General features: G+C 42.0%; 1 protein-coding gene across 6 annotated transcripts in view; it reads right to left on the reverse strand.

The window, feature by feature from the left end:
• The window catches only part of LOC110531778 (serine/threonine-protein phosphatase 2B catalytic subunit alpha isoform), a 97,517-nt gene that overhangs the window by 33,449 nt on the left and 39,403 nt on the right, over nucleotides 1-24,665 (reverse strand). For all 6 annotated transcript variants that reach the window (XM_021615190.2, XM_021615188.2, XM_021615187.2 and 3 more), the window contains exons 2-8: nucleotides 20,379-20,579; nucleotides 9,767-9,891; nucleotides 9,491-9,602; nucleotides 8,997-9,142; nucleotides 7,723-7,862; nucleotides 2,759-2,836; nucleotides 2,003-2,097 (exon numbers count right to left, since the gene is read on the reverse strand). In XM_021615190.2, the coding sequence (XP_021470865.1) occupies nucleotides 2,003-2,097; nucleotides 2,759-2,836; nucleotides 7,723-7,862; nucleotides 8,997-9,142; nucleotides 9,491-9,602; nucleotides 9,767-9,891; nucleotides 20,379-20,579 (897 nt within the window). The remainder of the gene's footprint in view (nucleotides 1-2,002; nucleotides 2,098-2,758; nucleotides 2,837-7,722; nucleotides 7,863-8,996; nucleotides 9,143-9,490; nucleotides 9,603-9,766; nucleotides 9,892-20,378; nucleotides 20,580-24,665) is intronic.

The following is a 24,665-nucleotide window of genomic DNA, read 5'->3' on the forward strand; positions in this document are numbered from 1 at the left end:
CCGGGCTTTGCCCCAATTCACACCTATGCGAAAATATGCCCCCATGAGTGTGTGTGTCAAAAACAGCCCCATTTCCCTTCTCCCATTCTCTCCCTAAATTCCCCTGTGGTTCCCCGATTGGACAAAAAGAGTCGCTCTTGGACTTTTTGTGCTGACTCACTTCATAAAGGTCTGTCTGTGTGTCCAGCCTCCTCCAGAGTGTGCTGGGACACTGCATGCCAAATGGACCACAGCCAGTCCATCCCATCCCCACCCAACCCAAGAGACGCGTGAAACGTTTTGGAACCACGGCACTGTGTGCGTGCTCTTTCCCTTTCTCACTGTCCCCCTTTCTATCTTTCTCTCCCTTTCTCTCTCCCTTTCTTTCTCTCTCTCCCTTTCTCTCTCTCTCCCTCTCTCTCCCTTTCTCACTGTCCCCCTTTCTTTCTCTTTCTCTCCCTCTCCCTTTCTTTCTCTCCCCCTTTCTCTCCCTTTCTCACTGTCCCCCTTTCTTTCTCTCTCTCCCTTTCTCTCTCTCTCCCTTTCTCACTGTCCCCCTTTCTTTCTCTTTCTCTCTCTCCCTTTCTCTCTCTCTCCCTTTCTCACTGTCCCCCTTTCTTTCTCTTTCTCTCTCTCCCTTTCTCACTGTCCCCCTTTCTTTCTCTTTCTCTCTCCCTTTCTCTCTGTCTCCCTTTCTCTCTCTCTCCCTTTCTCACTGTCCCCCTTTCTTTCTCTTTCTCTCCCTTCTCTCTCTCTCTCTCCCTTTCTCACTGTCCCCCTTTCCCTTTCTCTCTCTCTCTCTCCCTTTCTCACTGTCCCCCTTTCTTTCTCTCCCCCTCTTCTCACTGTCCCCCTTTCTTTCTCTCTCTCTCCCTTTCTCACTGTCCCCCTTCTCTCTCTCTCTCTCCCTTTCTCACTGTCCCCCTTTCTTTCTCTCTCTCCCTTTCTCACTGTCCCCCTTTCTTTCTTTCTCTCTCTCCCTTTCTCTCTCTCTCTCCCTTTCTCACTGTCCCCCTTTCTTTCTCTCCCCCTCTTCTCACTGTCCCCCTTTCTTTCTCTCTCTCCCTTTCTCTCTCTCTCCCTTTCTCACTGTCCCCCTTTCTTTCTCTCTCTCCCTTTCTCACTGTTCCCCTTTGTTTCTCTCTCTCCCTTTCTCACTGTCCCACTTTTTTTCTCTCTCTCCCTTTCTCACTGTCCCCATTTCTCTCTCTCTCTCTTCCTTTCTCACTGTTCCCCTTTCTTTCTCTCTCTCCCTTTCTCTCTCTCTCCCTTTCTCACTGTCCCCCTTTCTTTCTCTCTCTCCCTTTCTCACTGACCCCCTTTCTTTCTCTCTCCCCCTTTATCTCTCTCCCTTTCTCGCTCTCCCCCTTTCTTTCTCTCTCTCTCCCTTTCTCACTGTCCCCCTTTCATTCTCTCTCTCCCTTTCTCACTGTCCCCCTTTCTCTCTCTCCCTTTCACTCTCTCTAATGTAGAGGAAGCGTACATTTGATCTGATCACACTGTGTCAAGTACAGTGTGATTCAATTGTGGATTCTCTGTACTGTTTTTCTTTGTTCGCTTTGCTTTTTTGTTTCACTGTAAAGTGTGTTGTGATTTAAAATGCACTTTGAAAAGATATTTACTTTTGTGATGTTGTATGAACATCCGTGTCTGACAACTTCAACCGTAAACTAGTTCAATAGAGTCAGGTTGTGTCGCGAGGCCATCCTTCCAAATCTTATCTCATTGACTGAGCGAAGCCTAACTCTAGGGCAGCATACAACAGAGGAGGCTGGTGGGAGAAGCTATAGGAGGACGGGCTCATTGTAATGGCTGGAATGGAATGAACAGAGCTGTATTACACATATCAAACATATGGAAACCACATGTTTGACTCGGTTCCATGTTTTCCTTTCCAGCCATTACAATGAGCCCGTCCTCCTATAGTCCACCCCCCCCACCAGCCTCCACTGGCAAGTGGTAAATTATCCATAACAAATGAACCAATTAATGCGGTAATGAGTACGATTCACTCTGTGCTTGCCTTTGTTGTTGTAGACGTCTAGGTAGTTGGGTGCTGAGAAGATGGTGATGAGAGAAGGAAACCCTGTCGTCTGGCTCTTCCTGTACATGCGGTACCTAGAGGGAGAGACAACATCATCAGCACCACCACTGTTACAAGAACACTACCTATAACTGTACTTGTGGTCTTCTGCAGCACAGTGTGGCCCTCTGTAGCTCAGTTGGTAGAGCATGGTGCTTGCAATGCCAGGATAGTGGGTTTGATTCCCGGGACCATCTGTATATAAAATGTATGCATGCATAACTGTTCGGGATAAAAGTGTCTGCTAGATTATGTACAGCGGATGTAACACATTATTATTATGTGTATAAAGTCCACGATGGCCCGAGGGCTAATTAAATACATTTTTTGGAAGGGTTACCTGATCCTAGATCTGTGCCTAAGGCTAGCTAGTAGGTCAAGCTGTTTTTTTCTCTTTGAGTGGGCCGGACAGTCTTCGTGGAGGAGCAGTAAACAAATAGGGTGACACGCCTTCTGTCAGTTTGAGGAGGAGCCTCTGCCTCATCAGCCCCTTTTCTCAAATGTTATGGCATGCTTGCTACCAAGGGTGTCACGGTCCTTTGAGGGGGCACTGGCGACCAAACTCAATAAAGTTCAATTCAACACTATTTTTTTGCAAGCGCAGGATGTTTCCTGGGTAGGCTCAAGCGACATAGTTGACCAAGGTGAACGGCTGTAACAGTTAGCGGTGGGGTGGGGGGGGGGGGGTGGACTTACCCAGCGTCCTGTGCTTCATGGGCTCGAATGACCGATAATAAGTTATTGTGTTGTAGAAAGTCGCAGACAGCAGGATAACTGTTGAAAGACAAGACGACACATGCTTGATTAACGGCTATAATTTGATCAAAAAGCAGTGATTCGATTTCTTTCCCACTGGGCACAGACGTCAAATCAACTTCTATTCCACGTTGGTTCAACGTAATTTCATTAAAATGATGTGGAAACTACGCTGATTCAACCAGTGTGTGCCCAGTGGATTGACACTTAAAATAGATATTCATTCAAGTGTATTTTAATAGCAGGCACCTTCATCATGTAACCATTGGAAAGGGCAAACAAAGGATCCAGCATAAAATCTCAACCTTGTGGTTTCTATAAGTATTCAGTGTGTGTGTGTGTGTGTGTGTGTGTGTGTGTGTGTGTGTGTGTGTGTGCGCGCACGTGCAGCTTTTGCGTACTCATGCAGCTCTGATCAGTCTGAGATTTGAGGTGGCCAAAATAAACTGCCAGCAATTACAATTTAGTAAAGTTTCAGGATTTTCCATGCCATAACCTTTAATTCCCAAAGAACCCAAAATGTGATTTTGCACTCAGTGAGGGAGGCCCTAGTCATACTAGCCGGCCAGCCAGCCAACAACCCCCTTGAAGCCAGTTACATTGAAAACTCCCAGAGAAGGAACGTTTAGTAAGTAAGTGAGTGCACATGAACTTCCAGACCTTGGGGAAACACAACAGAGCTGTGTGTCATAATCATTTCAGAACTCCCCACCACAACAACTTTAGAAGGTTATTCGATGAACCTGACGAAACATGAAAGCAATCATTGTTCAAAGAACCAAACTCACCGTGGAACCGACTCATGTTTATTTCAGTTTAGGTCACAACAGGCAACGCATTTTGCCATTGACAAAACGACACTTCAGCTGTCATTTGGAAATAATCTGACGTGTGTGTTTGATAATTAAGTGCGGGGCTGAAGGCTAAACTCAAGTGTTTGTTTCTGGATATTGCTAATTAGTCTAACAATGGTTGTGCCCTTTAATCAATGTGGTTCTCCATTGCTGAACGCTTTCGGGGCTAAAGGGTTAGCTCACTGCTTTGTGAGACAGGTAGATGGCCTTGCACTTCGGGCCAACTCGTAACAGCCATAGCCCTCCGCCTCCAGTTAATATCCAGAATAGAAAGTAGACAAGAGAACGGGTAAGGTATACTCTAACTTGAACAAAAGTGAACCGATCCGTCTCAATTTGCACTTCCTTGTCAGACGGGTATGCTTTGAGGGGCACAGTTACACTGCAGGCTTCCTAGCTGAGAGGCCTGCTTTGTTTTGTCACTCCAGGTGGACTTACACCTAGAAATGGGTACGGTGTCACGTTCCTTGTTCTGTTACTGATGACCCGAGGGGAGAAAGCACCACCGACAGCGGGTACGATAACCAAAGTGCGCGTGGTTTCTTTCTGGTGTGATAGCATCGCTTCGAGGAAAATAAAAAAGTAGCTCATTATCCATCTTAATTGATTATTTTCACTCCTATTTGTTTCTCCGGGCATCAGCAGATGCTGTTGCTACTGTAGGCACTGCTCGGAAGACTAAAGACATTTTGTGCTGAACGCAATTGACATCTGTTTTGGGATGGAGCGCAGATGTGATCCATCCCAAACCGTTGTGAGAGTCCCTGACAAATAAACAAACAAATGCACATCCTGTCTACTTCAAACCTGACAGTGTACGCTGTGCATCATCTGAACAGACAAAATCCATTCAAGGGCTATTTGCATAAAGCATCTAAAATACCATGTCATTTCCTGTTTAGGCTACTCAAAAACAGTCGACCACACAGTACAGTGTCTGTGCTAGGCTTGAAAAGATGGGGCCTGTATTCATGTGCAATTTCATGCCTCAGTAGTGTGTAAAACAGTTATGAGGGGGCCTATGGCGCTGGGGTAAAACAGTTATGAGGGGGCCTATGGCGCTGGGGTAAAACAGTTGCCAGAAGCCAGGAAAAAGCACCAAACTGATTATTTTCTCTCAGATTGGCGAATTGTTCTCCTTTCAGTCTGGAACTTGAAGCTTGCCCATAAACGCAGCATGCCAGTATGCTGGCAATTACAATGAGCCTTGCAGGCAGATCCAAACGACGACACTGGGAAAAACAACAAGGCTATGTTTCAAATGGCACTCTATTTCCTATTTAGTGCACTACTCTTGACCAAAAGTAGTGCACTATGTAGGAAATAGAGTGCCACTTGGAATGCAAGCCAAAAGCCACAGAGGAATGTAAGCCAAACCAAGAAGACACAGGGGGCTGTTGGGATAGAGGTACAAGAGGAAGCAGCTAACCTGGACTGGAGTTTTACTGTACTATCCTGTTTGAAATGCTGAAGTGTTTATACTACAACAGCAATTATCTGTTCATATACTCTTAAAATGCATCCTTTATTCCTTGCTTCCCTGAAGTAATCACTGATCTGACATGCCCTAACTGTTGAAAGCAATGGCAAGTTTGCTAAAAACCCATCTAGTAATTGTCTGGTTTGTGATTACTTCAAGGAAGCGAGGAAGGAAAGATACATTAGGAGTATTCGAACAGGGTCTATCACTGTCAAATCACTGTCTTTCTTTCGATAGTCGATACTACTCGATGTAGTATACTGAATCCCTATCACTCAGATATCAGAGATATCTCTGCGGTGGCAGGGCCATACGATGGAAATATCACTGGCAGAACCCGAGAGCATCAACACGACTGTCTTACCCTCTCTCAAGTGACAGGGGTGACATTTCACGCCCTGACCGGGCATGTGTTGTCTAGCAGATAGTCAAGCGAGACCATTTAAAGCAAACTGTTGGTTCATCTACAAATCTATCTCACAGCCCTGACCAAAATAACATTTTGAATGCAAATAACAATTATTGTTCCCACATAAAACACTATACAGTGAGTATAACAAACACAAGGAACATATTCCTAATACTGAGTTCTTGCCCTCAGAACAGTCTCGTCGGGGCATGGACTCTTGAAGGTGTCGAAAGCATTCCACAGGGATACTGGCCCATGTTGACTCCAATGCTCCAATCCGATCCTTCCCCAAGTTGGCTGGATGTCCTCCTGGTGGTGGACCATTCCTGATACACACGGGAAACTGTTGAGCATGAAAAACCCAGCAGCGTTGCAGTTCTTGACACAAACCGGTGCGCCTGGCACCTACTACCATACCCCGTTCAAAGGCACTTCAATCTTTTGTCTTTCCCATTCACCCTCAATGGCACACATACACAATCCAAGTCTCAATTGTCTCAAGACATAAAAATCATTCTTTAACCTGTCTCCTCCCCTTCATCTACACTGTTAGAAGTGGATTGAACAAGTGACATCAATAAGGGATCATAGCTTTCACCTGGATTCACCAGGTCAGTCTATGTCATGGAAAGATGTTTTGTACACTCAGTGTACATTCTTTAGTCTTTATTGAATCCCCTTTAGCTGGTGCCTTCCTGGGGTCAAAAGAGCAAAGTTTGTGCTGGTATCCTCCTCAAATAGGAGGACTTTGAAATAGTCCTGCATTATGGGTAAAGTCTCTACCAAAGATGATATGCAGTCTCTTTTCAAATGACATCAATTTACAAACTGCAAAAAGTCTGTCCAACGTTTATTCTATTCTAGATAGAGCTCTTTGGGTGTCTGAACGCACTCATGCACCTTTGAGGCTTTCCATGGACCTGCTAACTTTGGCCACTTAGTTTAGCATAAGTGTAAAATGAACACAGAGCCATTCAAAAAGGTTCAAATACCTTTTGACCATGATACAAAATATAATGCAATAATAATGTTTTGAAAAAAATAATAATCTGCAAATCAGTGTGTAGCACACTCAAGGAGACACAACATTTGATTGCTTATGCTGCTTCAGGCTGGTTTTACCACTGGCATGCCAGGGCCATAGAGTGTTTATCCACCTGTAATGACTGGACACTAGAGCACTAAAATACACATTTGGAGAGGACTGTGGCCCTGTTCATTATATTCCGGACAGAGTGAGCTCCCTCCGTGCTTCCAGCCATTCCTTTGTTTGCTTTGCCTGCGACTGGGATCTGTTTAAGGGGAGTTAATATGTGTGCTTCATAAACACTTGCGACAGAGTAATGAGAGAGAAGCCCGTTTCTCTGGGATAATGACAAATGCAGGTTATACGGTTACTGTCATATCCACAGAAAGTGTGTATGTGTACATACAGACAATAGAAGAAAGACTGAGGGAGTTGGAAGGGGACTGAATGAAAATGAACATTTGGCAGAATTACTTGGGTTGGAAGGATTTGGCAAAGGAAGGTTGAGTGATGCTTCAATAGAACCGGGACTCTGTTCTATTTGAATGGTTATATTACTGTAGAGCCCAGAGGTGTTGCACTAAGATCAATGTCAAGTCCATTGTATGACACACACACACACACACACACACACACACACACACACACACACACACACTTCCACCAGCATTTCTACATTGACATGAAAATAGCATTCTTAAAGATGCAATATATAACTTTTTGGGTGACCGACCAAATTCACATAGAAATGTAAGTTATAGCTATGTCTCATTGAAAGCAAGTTTATTTGTGCGCTATTTCTAGGCTTCCTAGTCTTAAGTTTAGTTTTTTGCGTCTTTTACTTTTGGTTTTATAAACCAGCGTCAAACAGCTGAAAATACAATAGTTTTGGTTATGGAAGATATATTTCACAGCGGTTTAGATGGAACAATGATTCTCTACACTATACTTGCTTGTTTTATCACATAAACTGAAATTAGGCGAACTATTAGAATTTTAGCAACCAGGAAATGGCGTAGCACTTCCTACATAGTGCAACCTTAATAATGTGCACTGTAAAGAATAAATGAACACATTCACAGCATTTTTCACACTACGCAGCTTGTGAAGGAGGTGATGCTGTTGATGGCCCACCTGTAGAAGTAGGAGCAGCCTCTCACTGTGTTGTGTGTGAAGTGCTCTTGGCTTTTCTCATTCCCAAAGTCTTCCAGGGGGTCCGACCACAGCAGGTCACACATGGGCCCGTACGCAGGGGGCTCTTTGAATCTGTCTAACTGCAAAGAGAGAGGGACACAGAGTTAGGAGAGACAGGGAAAGACAACGTCAAGCGGTCAGGAAAATGTGTAATCTATGAGGAAACTCAGTCAGTTTAGCTTCCTCAATGGGTTGGTGTTGCTCAAGTGATACCTATGGAAAAGTGGTTGTTTTTGTCATTGTAAAAGACTTGAGATGGATCTTGATTTGACAATTAGTCTTGCTACATTGAACTGTGGTTAAAATTAAAAAAACTGTTGGTAGGGTCTCTGTTTTACAACGGTGCATCGTGTTTGAGTGAAAGACACCCACAACATGTGGACTGGATGACAATGTGTGCCTATTATGAGCAGAAAACATGAATAGGTATATTCAATCTTGCCCACACTAATACTTCCTCTTCAGAAATGGGATGGAAAAGGTACAAATTGATGTGATCAGCCAAAAGCTCACGACAGTCATTCAGAGTAACCGTATCGATTTCTCCAGAGAAAGTATATACTGTAGGATAATGGACACTTCAATAGTGCAGATTGGATTACAGAGACCCTCTGATTGCAGCCACAAAATCCAATTGCCGTTATTGAATTTGAGAGAAAGCAGGATCCGACTCTTCAACATTTTTAATCAGAGCGGTCCAGACTCTGCCCGAATGTAACTCTCCTGTTAGCTAGGGGCATCGTTTGAGAGCGAATTGAGAGCGAGGTAATCCATGTTGTATTATCAAGGTCATTCTTTTCAAAGGAAATATTTCAAGGGAAATGGGTAAAGTCTTCATTTTCATGAACAGCAAAACGGGGAAAGAAACAGTTTGCACAATGCTCTGTGTAAACGTATCTGTATCCTAATTTAAGTGCATTTCACGTGATAAATTCCATTAGAATAAAGTCCATGTGAATGTTTGTTACAAGGGAAAGTTGATTATCTTACTTATACTGAACACCCATTATGCTTTTAATGAAACCTTGTTTAAACCACACATGCAATCTATTCACACAGCATAGAAACAGTACAACATCAATATCCAATGTATCCATGAATTTAATACTTTATCAACAGTGAAATAGGAGATCATTCTGAATGATAGTGTAGCAGCTCAAATGACAAGCATATTGCATGGTCATGCAGGCGACGTGGTTCGGGAGGACACGTACTTTCCTGATGTCGTCAAGGTTTGTGATTTCTGGGGACAGTCCTCCGTGTACGCACAGGAACTGCTGGTTCATAAGGGCGGCCAGAGGAAGGCAGTCGAAGGCGTCCATACACGCATCGTACACCCGCTCCGAATACTTAATTCTACCTGTCAAGTTGGAAATAGGGCAGGGAGTGAGTGTTGCCAGGCCAAACACCCCTAGCTCTTACACACTAGGGCAGTGTGGTGGGTCGGAAAGCATTTCAAAAGTGTCAGAAAACCTCCAAAGGACATAAAAAAAACTCATAAGCATAATTTCACTCTGCCCTTGGTATTTTATTTAGACTCTGAGCCCGAACACAACAGCAATAGTTCAGATGTAAATACCTATCAAGGAGAGAGCAAATATCTGTTTTCATACTATGCCAAGAAGAACATTTCTGTGTGAACGTTTGAAAGTTAAGCGCCGGGCTGAATGTACAATGCTTTAGAATGAAAAACTCAAACCAGACTTACATTCCTGCTTAAATGTGAAATACTCCGTCAAATGTCTACATTCGTGGTTCCCACGAAGCAAAAAGAGTGTTTTGGGGTATAGGATCTTTAAGGCCCACAAGTACAGCACACACTGAAAGAGAACAACAAAGAGATTGGGAATGAATCTGCATATTTTTTGAGAACATATTTTTTACAACACAGTATAACCAACAGTAGTTTCAGATGTACAAACGCAAAAGCATCAACCATTTCCTTCTTTAACTTAATGTTCTTAGAACAGGCTGAAACACTTACTTCGATACTGAAATATCCTCTGTCGACGTAGTCGCCCAGGAAAAGGTATCGTGTGCTAGCTGGTGACCCTCCTACTTCAAACAGCTTCATCAGGTCAAAGAACTGGCCATGGATGTCTCCGCAAACTACAGGAAACACACATGGGAGGAAAGCAGAAACAACAAATCTTACAATTCTTCACTTTTATATGTGACCCGTTTCAGGAAGTATGTTGCATTTCACTACTTCACAGGAGAGGCATTTGAACGTCTTTTTTTATTTCTTTTGATCCAAATTCTTTAAAAAAAAAATGTTTACTTTCATGTGCCTTGTATTCCATCTGTAAATATGAATACAATTTTTCAATACCGAGCCTAGTTGGTTTAGCCACAGAAAAAGACAACCTTCCCGCTAGGCATGGTTGGCTAAGATAATGGATGGGCTGGACATGCCGGGAGATGAGTTTGGATTGGTCTGCCATGTAGCATGCTTCTGTCTATAACGTGAGCTGCTCAGTATGTGGTGAAAATCATTTCTACAGCGGCTTTTTTGAGCGATATAACGTTAGCCATCGAGAACTACAAACGTTTGGCTACTTTTCTCAACAACATTGATGCCCTGAATTTAGCAGGCGCTATCGACAGAACAGTTGGAAAAAGTTGTGATGAACTACCGCCTGCACACTCCACGGTCAGTGTGAACCGGAGGTACTTGACACAACGCTGGTCAAACAAAACAGAGTTCAATGGTTCCAGTCTGCCATGAAGCATTCATCCATGTAAATGGGTAAGAGTCTAGCTACATTTCCAGATATGATACGTTTCTAATTTAGTCAGAAAGTTGTTCTCATTGCAAATACAAGCGTACTGTTAGATACTGTAGCTAGCGAACATTAGCTTTCGGGCTCGCTAGCTAACGTTACGTGTATGATCTGTGTCGCAATAGTATTCTAATTATTCGTATCTAGCTAGCTAGATACATGTCTAAACAAAATACTTCACTTCCCCAGGTGATTACAACCCATCAAGTTAGTCAGGTGTGTCTTGGGGGGATTACGGCCATCTATTTAATTCCATGAACATATGTACATGTATAGACAATAGTGACCCATCCACTTAGCTAGATGTGGCTGGGGGGTGGTTATAGCATTTTCACATGACCCATCAATTTAAACAAGTGTGTCTGGGTAAGCATCATCTAAAAATTATAAAATATTTACAAAATATTTTTATCTGGACACTTTCTGTTTTTGATATTTCTACTATGCAAGTAACCATTTCACGGTACCGTTTACACCTTCTGTATCCTGTGCATGTGACAAGCTTAGATTTCATTTGATATAGTGTGTGTTTACCACAGACAATAACATGAGCAACATGACCTGTACCAAAATCAGATTAGGATATAGGCTCAAGTGTCCATAGTTTTTTGGAGTTTTTCCTTTTTGTAATAATAATTTTTGCTACTAATTTGACCACTTTTAGTCTTGAAATCTTTGTTTGTTTACTACACTACTCACTCTGTTCGGCACATGGCCTCACGTGAATCCTTAAAGAGATGGGTGGGGCTAAGGATTAAGAGGGTGTGAATGGGTGGAGCCAAAGAAGAGCTCTCCAGTAGGTGTAAAAAAACAAACATTCAAGGCTAATTTTCTCAAAAGTGGGGTTACAAGTTACTTTCTCAATCTTCCTCAACTGCAGTGTATGATATATACTTTTCTTGCTCTGAGTCTGTATTTTTATCCAATGTAAAATAAAACACAATTTAAAATGTTGCTGCATAGGACCAAATCCAGGGGGTGGGTCACATATTCAAAACTATTTGCTTAGTCCTCTTTAAAAGTGCAGTTTTCCTGTGCAGTAAAAATTCATAATTACACTTACGTATACCCTTTGAGGGAGTTTGTTTGTGGTATCATGATTCATGTACATGTTAAGAAGAATTATATGGACCCTGGACATATAATGGGCAAGAGTTTTGGGCAAGTGTTCCCCCTAATACATAAACATCATAGTCACATTTATCATTATCATAAGCCACTCTCTGATCCCAAGAGGCACAATAGCTTATATTTACAGGGGCAATTATTAGTTCATATATACAGTACCCAGTTCCAATACACAATGCAACTACTTCTCTCACCTGACAAACAGAAAGGCTTCAATTCCAAGCATGTTTCATACAATTTGCCTGGAGAGGATTTGCAAGCGTGAAGTGTCTTCTGTTTCTGTACTGTAATGTTGCCAGCCAATTGAACCTGGATCAACTGGTACAAAAAGGTGTTGTCTCGCCTGTATCCTTTCATAATACTACACGCATCATGCATAAAACATGAAAACCAAGCGACTTAGTGCTGCATTACATAGTGAGCTCTGCTTTGACTAACCTGCGCCACCAATCAACATGACCTAACCTACTCTTATACTGTATCGGACTACATTTCTTAGCGTTAAAAACATTTGAGTTTGCCAAACCCTCGACATTGTGTCAAGTTCCTGTTTTCTTTCAAGATAAATGCAACACCTTTACAGAATGTCTGTCGCGTTGGACCTTACTCAAACCAAGAAGGACCACTGTAAATGTGAAGGGAGATATAGCAAGACTACTTATCAACAGTAAAAAAAAAAAAAAGCATTATACTCAGTATACGAGTAGTTCTTCAATAACCCAATAACCTTTTGAATTGGCCATTTTATTCTTACAAGCACCACTGGAAAGAGCTGTACACTGATACCTCGTTGGTAGTGAGGGTATAATGTTAGTGAGAGTATAATGAGGTAACATGACAAATGAATCAATAAAGCTGTCGTTCAGCCATAGCTCCTATCAACATTTACATTATGGAAGCGCCAACATTTCCCTCTTTCTCAGACTCCGGGTGGCATCTTTAATAGAATAAAATATGTCTGTCTCGCTATGACATGAGTCACTTCCCTGTGCTTTTTATTCATAGAATACTGACTGAAATCTATGAAAGGAACATCACTTGCACAGCCTATTATTATTATTAAGGAACACAAGTATGCTATTATGGAGGAAAAACATGTATCCCAATGCCTGTTGAGATCTCAACTATAGAGTGTTGTTCTTGTCTGCAATTGTATGGTAACATGCAGTGGCGAAAAATGTACTGTACTCTCCCGCTCTCCATTCTTAATAACAGAGTGATGGGGCATTAACTTATTTAGTCCCATTGGTCTACTTTACACTAATGTGACAACTTTGATGTTAATCACATCCCCACCTCATCCATCAATCAATCGCTCCAGTCAACAACCCAACATGACCCACACTGTGACTGGCCTGACTCAATCACTCCATGATCACTCCATTCGCCACTCAGTCAAATAGAATTGGTTTTCCATTGCCCCTCTGGCCCACTGCTCCCCGGAGAGCCAAGGAGCCACAGCCCACAGGGCCTTCCGATGTTTGTCACCCGCTGGCCACACACTGACAGCAAGCATGCTGGGACTGTGATTACAGAACCCAGACCAGCCAGGAACAACCCAGTCATTTCTTTGTAGACCCATTGCAGTGGTCGGAGCAGAGTGCCATATCCAGCTGCCAGTCAACCTTCACGACCAGCCAATCATAGTTTATATTATCACACAAAGAATTCCCTGATTGGTTTGAACAACAAACAAAACAAATACTGTATTTATATTCTGAGTGTGTGGGCTATTCACAAACATTGGTCGATAATTCCCCCTCCATTTTTCTAACCTTACATTTCAGTGAGAAAACGCTAAACAACATGAACATTCATGTTAAAAAATGACACTGATATACAGTAGCAAAAGACAACGCCAGCCAACTACAGTTGCCTGAAACACAGTTGCTATAGCACTGATATTAAATGGGTCCTTGGCAATGAATACCAAAACCATCCTCTGATTTGTTTGCATGCCTGTCTTTAAGCATGCATCTAAAGATTTCGAGAGTAAGCCCGTAGAACTGTATTGAAGACAGTTCCAATTATCATCTGTTGAAGGAAAGCCATTAGCTCGAGTTGCAAACCCCCTGAGGCACGAGGAAGAGAAGAGAGAATTTATCCTCCGCATATGCACCGTAAACTCTCATTTTGTCATTTTGTCTTTGGAGAATCCCCACTCTTTGCAAATGGTTTAATTTCTGGATTTAGACTTAAAGGGTTATCATTTCTAATGCGCTTCCTCTCAGAGTCAACAGTATGGTGTTACAAATGCTATTCAATTCACGCTGTCTGAGACGCAGCTCACTGTGCAAAGTGGATGTTCAATCTCGCTTACTACAAAAAGGTAGATGTTTGTAAGGCAGCATCGATCCCCTAATCATATGTCATTAAAGGAAATGATAGAATTATAGAAAGTCAAAATCCCTCTCGCTCATTGGTTTCTCAGCCAGCACTGTACACCAAGGCTGACCATGATCACTATGGAAACAACCCTACAATGAAAGAATGTAACTTTCAGAGGCTTTTCACACCAACTTGTTAAATACAAAGGACTTTTCACATGGCTGCTAACCACAACGCGCTAACACTTTGCGCCATAACAAGTTACGACTATTCAGTTTTATAATGTGTGATTTAAGATCAATCTCATGACCAGGATTTAACTGCATGTTGTAAGCAATACTAACTGTAAATCAATGCAAGCCAACTCTATACCAGAGGTGTCCAACCCTGTTCCTGGAGAGCTTCTGTACCTTCTTGTATGTTTTCGCTCCAACCCCAGTTGTAACTAACCTGGTTCAGTTTATCAACGAGCTAATTACTAGAATCAGGTGTGCTAGATTAGGGTTGGAGTGAAAACCTACAGGATGGTAGCTCTCCAGGAACAGGGTTGGAGTGAAAACCTACAGGATGGTAGCTCTCCAGGAACAGGGTTGGAGTGAAAACCTACAGGATGGTAGCTCTCCAGGAACAGGGTTGGAGTGAAAACCTACAGGATGGTAGCTCTCCAGGAACAGGTTTGGAGTGAAAACCTACAGGATGGTAGCTCTCCAGGAACAGGTTTGGAGTGAAAACCTACAGGATGGTAGCTCTCCAGGAACAGGTTTGGAGTGAAAACCTACAGGATGGTAGCTCTCCAGGAACAGGTTTGGAGTGAAAACCTACAGGATGGTAGCTCTCCAGGAACAGGTTTGGAGTGAAAACCTACAGGATGGTAGCTCTCCAGGAACAGATTTGGAGTGAAAACCTACAGGATGGTAGCTCTCCAGGAACAGGGTTGGAGTGAAAACCTACAGGATGGTAGCTCTCCAGGAACAGGGTTGGAGTGAAAACCTACAGGATGGTAGCTCTCCAGGAACAGGGTTGGAGTGAAAACCTACAGGATGGTAGCTCTCCAGGAACAGGGTTGGAGTGAAAACCTACAGGATGGTAGCTCTCCAGGAACAGGGTTGGAGTGAAAACCTACAGGATGGTAGCTCTCCAGGAACAGGGTTGGAGTGAAAACCTACAGGATGGTAGCTCTCCAGGAACAGGGTTGGAGTGAAAACCTACAGGATGGTAGCTCTCCAGGAACAGGGTTGGAGTGAAAACCTACAGGATGGTAGCTCTCCAGGAACAGGGTTGGAGTGAAAACCTACAGGATGGTAGCTCTCCAGGAACAGGGTTGGAGTGAAAACCTACAGGATGGTAGCTCTCCAGGAACAGGTTTGGAGTGAAAACCTACAGGATGGTAGCTCTCCAGGAACAGGGTTGGAGTGAAAACCTACAGGATGGTAGCTCTCCAGGAACAGGGTTGGAGTGAAAACCTACAGGATGGTAGCTCTCCAGGAACAGGGTTGGAGAGCCTTGGTCTATATGATGCTTTTGATAGCACAGTTCTGGTTCATTTCTGGTCAATGAAGCATGAATGCATACCAGAACAAAACATTATTCTATCAAAAGCTGGGATGAACTCAATTAAAGTGACTTACTCAACATCACACTGGAATGAGACATAAAATGAGAAGAACAAACAATCCAAGAACACAAAGGGCATAGAGGGACATGATGAAGCAACAAAAGGTTACACTAAACGCTGCAGTGCCGAGGATGTGCTCTCTCTCTGTGTGTGTGTGTGTGTGTGTGTGTGTGGGTGGATCTGAAGATCTCGACAAAGCCAACCTGTGTCGTTTTTTTCTCTCTGTGATAACACCATGGTGACAGAAGTGGCTGTCAGAGTGAATAGTCAGTGACATAGGGGTCAAGGTGACGACCTGATGAATAGGCAGCCAGGCCACAGTGAGTTGTAGCCCCGTGTAGCTCTAGTTGGTAGAGCATGGCGCGTGCAACGCCAGGGTTGTGGGTTCGATTCCCATGGGGGACCAGTACGAAAATGTATGCACTCACTACTGTAAGGCGCTCTGGATAAGGATTTAGCATCTGCTAAATCCCTAAAATGTAAATGTTGTAGTCAGCTGGACACAATGGATAGTAGGCAGTATTCATAGCAGATACAATGGCTTTCCTCTGGGCTTTGTTATTAGCACACACATGAAGACAAGCACGCACAGGCAATCACGACACACATATGAGATGAGCAGGTGGGAGTACATTATCTCAAGTGAGCTAGGATTTGTTCTCGCCATCCAGTGCAACTGCGCGATAGAGAACAACAACATATCGTCAGTCAGCAACAGCAGTGTGTGTGTGTGTGTGGGTGGCTGACTTATGCAATCTAGTGCGGCTCAATAACCTACACAGGCCACTCCAGAGGCAAGCTCATTGAGTTGGTGTGATCCACCGGGGAAGGCAGACGGTGCAAAATCCTCTTTTGATTGAGCAGATCGGTAATACCTCGGAGATCAACGCCGAGTCTCTGGGAAGAGTTCCAGCCTGGAGTGAAGTAGTAGTGTATATGGAATGCAGCTCGCGATCTGTTCAGTATTCATGTGTTATATGTGAGAGACCGGGATGTAAAGGTCTGGTAGAGAAAATGCTCTTTTCTCTCGCTGGTTGTAGAGTTAAGTCATTACTGCAGTTTTTTTGCAATAGCAGAACGTAGCTACAGGTTGTTGGACTGAATGATTCAGCAGGGAGCTGTGTCAGGAGCAGTTTGGGCCTGATGGACTAACACTGTGGCCTGGTTCCCCCATGAAAGCCCAGATGCCACCTGGCACAACCAGGAAGAGAGTGTGTGTGTTGTTTGTCTCAGGAGGGCCATTCAGCCAAGACACATCACATAGACGGAGGAGAGGGTAGAATGAGGTGGAGAAAACACAGCGTGTTTCGTTTGTACAGTATGAGTGAGAAAAAAAGGATGTATTCTTTCCAACAGAAAATGTGGCCTTGTGTGTGTGTGTGGATGGGTGTTTGTGTGCGTGTGTATACGTGTGTATCATTGCCGTAGAATAGGACTGTTGAGTAGGAGAGGGGCGGGGGGTGGGTGTAGGAGTGGGAGTAGAAGTAGCTCATGTTAACCCCTACCTCTGACTCTACTATCCCCCAGGCTGATTCACAACCAACACACAACCAAGCCTTTTCTCTCACTCTCCATTACACTTTAGAACCAATCACATACAACTGATTTCTCTGGAAGATAGCAATGATGAAGTGCAGGTCCAGGCTTCTTTCTTTACTACGGAATGAGAGGTATTGCTTACACAATATGATCTGCTGAGAATGAGATAGGGACCATACATACAGCATTATGGAGCTACCAAACTTATTCTCCAAGCATCATTTTTGAAATAATGCAATTATGCAATACACCCAGCTAGCACATAACGTTCTGAGAACCATATGTTTCTCAAAGCTTGGTGAGAGCGTCCTATGGTTATTTTGCATACAACCTTCCCACAACTTTATTTGAATGGTGCAGGTAATGTTCTATGAATGCTCTCCAACTGGCTGGACATTGGGAATGTTCTCAAATAGTCCAGAGAACATTAAGAAACAACGTTCTTCTGTGGGAATTTCAGTACATCAGCATTACTTTTCATACAGGTTTCCTCAAATTGTTCTAAAAAAGTTAAGAAAACTTTCAAAGAATGTTATTTAAAAACATATGCCTGTTCTCAGCATCAACATAAAGTTTTATTCTCCATCTTGTTAAGTGTGTTCAGGTGTGTTGGCTGTGCCCACTAATTGGCCACACCTGATCTTAATGAGTACTTGTTTCCTTTGAAATGGGGTCTGTTTGAATAGACTAAAATGAACAGATTTTTTATTTAAAACAAATAACATGGTATATATACTACAGTAGCTCCATCTATGCAGTGCAGTGGACTCATTCCATTGATAGAGAAAAGAAGATTATAGGTTTGAATCTCACTGATGCCATGCCACAATAAAAAATAAATGTGTTTGCGTGATCGATGGATTCCATGTGTCCTATCGGTGCTGGAGTTCAAAGCCGTTAACCCAAACTCCAGAGTGGCGCAGCGGTCTAAGGCTCTGCATCTCAGTGCACGAGGTGTCAATGAAGTCCCCGGTTCAAATCCAGGCTGTATCACATCCGGCTGTGATTGGGAGTCCCATAGTGGGGTGCACAATTGGCCCAGCGTCATCCGGGGTAGGCCGTCATTGTAAATAAGAATTTGTTCTTAATTGACTTGCCTAGTTAAATAAAGGTTCACGTTTAAATTGGGAAAAAACAAGCTAATAGTGTTATTAAAAGTCTTATTGAAACATGTTCTCAGAACATTATTTCATTTATTTTAAGTAATTTGGGGGTGGCGGTTAAGAGCGTAACCCGAAAGGTGGCTGGTTCGAATCCCGAGCTGGCAAGGTAGATAATCTGCCCTTCAGTAAGGTAGTTAACCCCCAACAACAACTGCTCCCCAGGCGCTGATGATGTGGATGTCGATTAAGGCAGCCCCCCGCACCTCTTTGATTCAGAGGGGTTGGGTTAAATGCAGAAGACGCATTTAGGTTGAATATATTCAGTTGTGCAACTGACTAGGTATTCCCCTTTCTCTCATTTCCATTGAAAAAACACTCTGTTTTACTGGTCAGGAAACTTATGGCTTCATTCCCAGAACCAATGGGAAACCAAAAACGTATATCTCCACAACTTCCAAAGAACCAAATGTGCTAGCTGGGCAGTTTGCCATCCATTAGTTTAACATATAGTTACTGTTAAATTTTTTTTAATGGTAATTTAAACTAAAAAAGCAAAGACGTTTACACATTCAGAATAAAAACCTTTTTTGACACCCACATGTTTCAGAGAAATAACAAAATTATATGAATTAATTCAAATAAACAACCACATCGACATGATTTCACCAACTTTGGTGGTATGACAGAACTAAAATAGAAACCATTTTGTCTTAAAACGTATGCTAACACATAGGAACCAGTGCCCTAACACTCCCTTATTATATACTGTGAAGACTGCACATGGCTCTATGATTTGTGGCTCTATGGCTCTATGATCATGGCAGAGACAGTGGAGACATAATTTACAGCACATTGTGCAACACTCAGCCACAAATAGAGGGGCAGCAGCACAGCACCTAGGCACCCTGCCATCTTCCATCATCACCTTAAGGCTATGGGTTTGAGTTCCATGGGTTTGAGTCTCATGTAAGGAGCTGTGTCTACCAGCCAGTCAGCCATACCCAAGCTAATACCTAGGTGTTTAGCTCAAGGGACTAACAGATATTTGCTGTGCACAGTAGACACAGATTCAAACACAGTCAGTCATATTTGCATTAGCCAGGGCCAAACTGGAGAGTAATGACTTGGTTTCTAGTGTAGAGACTTTAGAGAGAAAGAGAGTATCAAATGCTACATTTCCTTGTAGGCTGCACAACAGAGTCAGAAACAAAACATACAAAGGAGATTCTTCTTAGAACTCTTCATGGATGTGATCTATTGCCATTAGTTCCTAAGACTGGCCCCCTGCCTCTCATTAAGCCCCCATCAAAGAAGCTCATTAGGAAGTCTAATTGGGTTATGACTGAGACACTTGACTTAATGACGAGAGAGAGAGAGAGAACAATGCGTTTGCATAGGTTTGAATCTGACTAGTTCTTATCAAAGTGTCAGGAATCACACAAAAATGACAGCTCGCGTAAAAATGTAAGATTAAACTAAACGAGCAACCTTAAAAATTCGACCAAGGTTTAGTGCATCTCATAACAAATGGTTAGGAAGTGGATTACATTTCAATCCATTTCACTGGCTCACATAAAATGTTATGTGACACGAAAAGAAAAGAAAAACTCTATTCACCTCTCCATGAGGGCAAATACGTCTATGTGTGTGTCAGAGTCATTTTCCTTTTCAAGTCTATATGTACCAGAAGGGCATTTCAACAATTAGCATCGCCTTGGTTGGTCAGACTGTGTGAACCAGTTTAAAATGTCCCTCTGCCCTTTGCTTGTTACAGCGTTCTGGTGATGGGCAGCAGAGCCCACGCACGTCCTTCAAAGCCTGGCGGTGACTCACATACTCAGGGGAAGTGGGAAAAGTCAGAAGGTTGTATAAGGGCGCCCCAGACAGAGAGAGGGAGGAAGGGAGGGAGAAGTTCAAACAAACACGCATTGCAGTATTTAGGCTACAGAATGACTTTGGGTATTGTAAACCACCACACACAACCAGGTAGACTCCCCATCACAGGTAGAAACTTCTAGATTTCGGGAATAAGAAGTGTGTGTGTGCAGGCATTAGTTTGGTCTGTGTATGTCTATGTCTGTGTGTGTTTTACTCACTAACCTGTCACGGGGGCCTCTATGTCCAGCAGGTTCTTCTCAGCCCTCAAGATGGCCGCTCCCTCGCCGATGAGCCTGAGGGCCACACTCTCCTCCACGCGGCCCTCCTTGGTCAGGTGGCCTTTGAGCACGTCCACTTTGGGCCTCCCATCGCTGTCAAACACCTCCTTGGCTGTGAGTCGGTGACTTGGCGGGAACGGGACAGCTGGAGGAGAAGGAAGAGGGGGAGAGTTAGTTCCTACAAACCCACAGGTACAAAAGCCCTCACACAGTAAAGAGTGAGGAGGAGAGCCATGTTGGAGACTCTATGCTCCCAAGAGGACTAAGTCAAACAAGTCAAAGCTACAGTTGAATCACTGAGCAAGTTAAAGTCTTTGGAGGAAATATCTTGGCCAGAGAAAAGGTGTTAAGGGAAATATGCACCTCTCATTGAATGTAAACAAAACACAGATTTTAACTAAACTATATTTTCTCTATATTTTCTCTATTTTAACTATTTGAAATAAACTATATTTTAACTAAATGTGTGAATACATCTATATAGGATTTATTCAAATAGTAAACAAAGTCCTGCACTCTGATGTCAGCAATTATCAAACAGAAAACCAACTGCCGGTTTAGCATACACTAATGACGCCATTGAAATGACAAGAATTATCACAGCTAATATTTGATAGCCTGCAGCTAGCAGGACTGTGTGTTACTGCTGCCGCCTACACCAAATCCTCTCAAATGCTCACTATCCTGTCCTTACAGCCATCTTAATTATTGACTAATTACAGTCATCCACAACAATATCCTTCATTTAAGGAAAGCAGAACAGCAGAAATAAGGTATTCATTTCGGTGGAATTTGTTTCAATCATGACGCAGTCAAAGCTTTCTTGTTTCCACACAATGTAATGGCCATCCTACTATATAATACACAGTAATAGCTACCCTATTATATAACACACAGTAATAGCCACCCTATTATATAATACACAGTAATAGCTACCCTATTATATAATACACATTAATAGCTACCCTATTATATAATACACAGTAATAGCCACCCTATTATATAATACACAGTAATAGCCATCCTATTATATAATACACAGGAATAGCCACCCTATTATATAATACACAGTAATAGCTACCCTTTTATATAATACACAGTAATAGCTACCCTATTATATAATACACAGTAATAGCCACCCTATTATATAATATACAGTAATAGCTACCCTATTATATAATACACACTAATAGCCATCATATTATATAATACACAGTAATAGCCATCCTATTAGATAATGCACAGTAATAGCTACCATATTATATAATACACAGTAACAGCTACCCTATTATATAATACACAGTAATAGTCATCATTCTATATAATGCACAGTAATAGCCATCCTATTATATAATGCACAGTAATAGCCATCATATTATATAATACACAGTAATAGCCATCATATTATATAATACACAGTAATAGCCATTATATTATATAATGCACAGTAATAGCCATCCTATTATATAATACACAGGAATAGCCATCATATTATATAATGCACTGTAATAGCCATCCTATTATATAATGCACAGTAATAGCCATCATAATATATAATGCACTGTAATAGCCATCCTATTATATAATGCTCAGTAATAGCCATCATATTATATAATGCACAGTAATAGCCATCATATTATATAATGCACAGTAATAGCCATCATATTATATAATACACAGTAATAGCCATCATATTATATAATACACATTAATAGCCATCATATTATATAGTGCACAGTAATAGCCATCATATTATATAGTGCACAGTAATAGCCATCATATTATATAATGCACAGTAATAGCCATCATATTATATAATACACAGTAATAGCCATCCTATTATATAATACACAGTAATAGCCATCATATTATATAATGCACAGTAATACCCATCATATTATATAATACACAGTAATAGCTACCCTATTATATAATACACAGTAATAGCCATCATATTATATAATGCACAGTAATAGCCATCATATTATATAATACACAGGAATAGCCATCATATTATATAATGCACTGTAATAGCCATCCTATTATATAATGCACAGTAATAGCCATCATATTATATAATGCACAGTAATAGCCATCATATTATATAATACACAGTAATAGCCATCATATTATATAATACACAGTAATAGCCATCATATTATATAATACACAGTAATAGCCATCATATTATATAATACACAGTAATAGCCATCATATGATATTGTGAACAGTAATAGCCACCCTATTACATAATTCACAGTAATAGCCAAATTATTATATAATGCACAGTAATAGCCATCATATTATATAATGCACAGTAATAGCCATCCTATTATATAATACACAGTAATAGCCATCCTATTATATAATGCACAGTAATAGCCATCATATTATATAATACACAGGAATAGCCATCATATTATATAATGCACTGTAATAGCCATCCTATTATATAATGCACAGTAATAGCCATCATATTATATAATGCACAGTAATAGCCATCATATTATATAATGCACAGTAATAGCCATCATATTATATAATACACAGTAATAGCCATCATATTATATAATACACATTAATAGCCATCATATTATATAATGCACAGTAATAGCCATCATATTATATAGTGCACAGTAATAGCCATCATATTATATAGTGCACAGTAATAGCCATCATATTATATAATACACAGTAATAGACATAATATGATTTCCACACAGCTGTACAGTACAAAGAAGGTTCACCTCCCTGATAGTTAATTGCAAATTAGCCGCCACGAATTTACGAAAATATGAAGTGGATTCACTAACTCAGCATTTTCACACCATCAGAAACGAGGAAATCGTCCTAATTAACATCCCAGAGCAGCATCACCGCTAACGACAGAGTAATGTGCTCTGCCATTAGCCATTACAGAAACAGCGTCATTGAGTGGAGAGGGGATCTCACAGACCGAGGCAATGATTTCACTTAGGTGACATCATCTTTAATCAGAATTCCAGCCCACCTCCATGTCACACTGTAATTAATAAAATAATAGAAAAAGGTCATTATAATTATGGGGCTTAATTTGATCTACCATGTATGCAGCATAAACTGCACAGATCTCCTGAAGTGTGCACTTGAACACTTCCCGTTATGGTGTAAACTCCCTCCGGCCAATGCTTACACCAATCCAAATTCTTTAAATCCATGACAAGGAAAGTGCAAGTGCAGATTTTGGGAGAAGCGTGGAGTACAGCCATAGACTTCTACTTCCCTTTCAACAGTCTCTCTCAACAGACATTCGTATGATACAAGAAAGCAGAGCTAGCTCGAGATTGCAAATATGGCTTGCAAAGTTAACCTTCTCTTTCAGTACCTCACTCAGCTTCAATTCAGACACCCAACATGGATGATGAATGAAACAATTGACAAGTCAGCCAAACTATTCCTACCAAACAACTTCACATAGCCTACATCCCTGTACAGAGAACACTCATCTGTGTTGGTGTGCTTAAACCCCAGCCAGTGCCCCAGATATGGTTACCAAAGGCCCCCTGGCTGGGTCATTTCTCAGCACCTGTTGTGCAACTCTAGCCCCGGGCTTAAAATGACAGTATGTTGTCATGCAGCCTCCCGTCTCTCATGTTGAGCTGTTGAACACAGGCTCCCCCCCAGCCTTCCACCATGTCTGCTACATAGTGCTACTCATATCATCAGGGGTGGGGGAAGCCTCTGTATGCTGCTTCCTGGGAACAGTGTGTGTGTGTGTGTGTGGTGTTTACTCATCAGTGCAACTACACACAGAGCCTGACGTGTTGTCTCCAATCTTACAGGCATCTCATTGCTGACACTTACTGTGTGTCAGGGTATCGCTACATTCATTTGACATCACCAACATGCTGGCGTCGATGACAGTGACACATTTCAGTGGTATTGAAAATATTCCATTCTTTCAAGTTTTACGCACACTACGTGTGAATATGCACACAAAATGTAAGCAGAGCAAAGGCTTCTGGGTGAAGCTTGCATCTAAGGACCAATGGAAGTGTTCCAAACAGGAAAACACCTGTTGCCTACCTGGCAACGCTGAGTGAGCTAAATCAAGTGCTCCTAGTTTTTTTTTTATTCCATGCCTATAGTAGGATGAGGTAAAGGGCATTCAGTATTGTTGGATACTCCTGGCTACAAGTGATGCTCTCAGGTTGCTGATGTCCAGTTGCTTAGCAGACTGTTGAACAATGTG

The sequence above is a fragment of the Oncorhynchus mykiss genome, chromosome 9 (assembly GCF_013265735.2).
Source record: "Oncorhynchus mykiss isolate Arlee chromosome 9, USDA_OmykA_1.1, whole genome shotgun sequence".
NCBI lineage: Eukaryota > Metazoa > Chordata > Actinopteri > Salmoniformes > Salmonidae > Oncorhynchus > Oncorhynchus mykiss.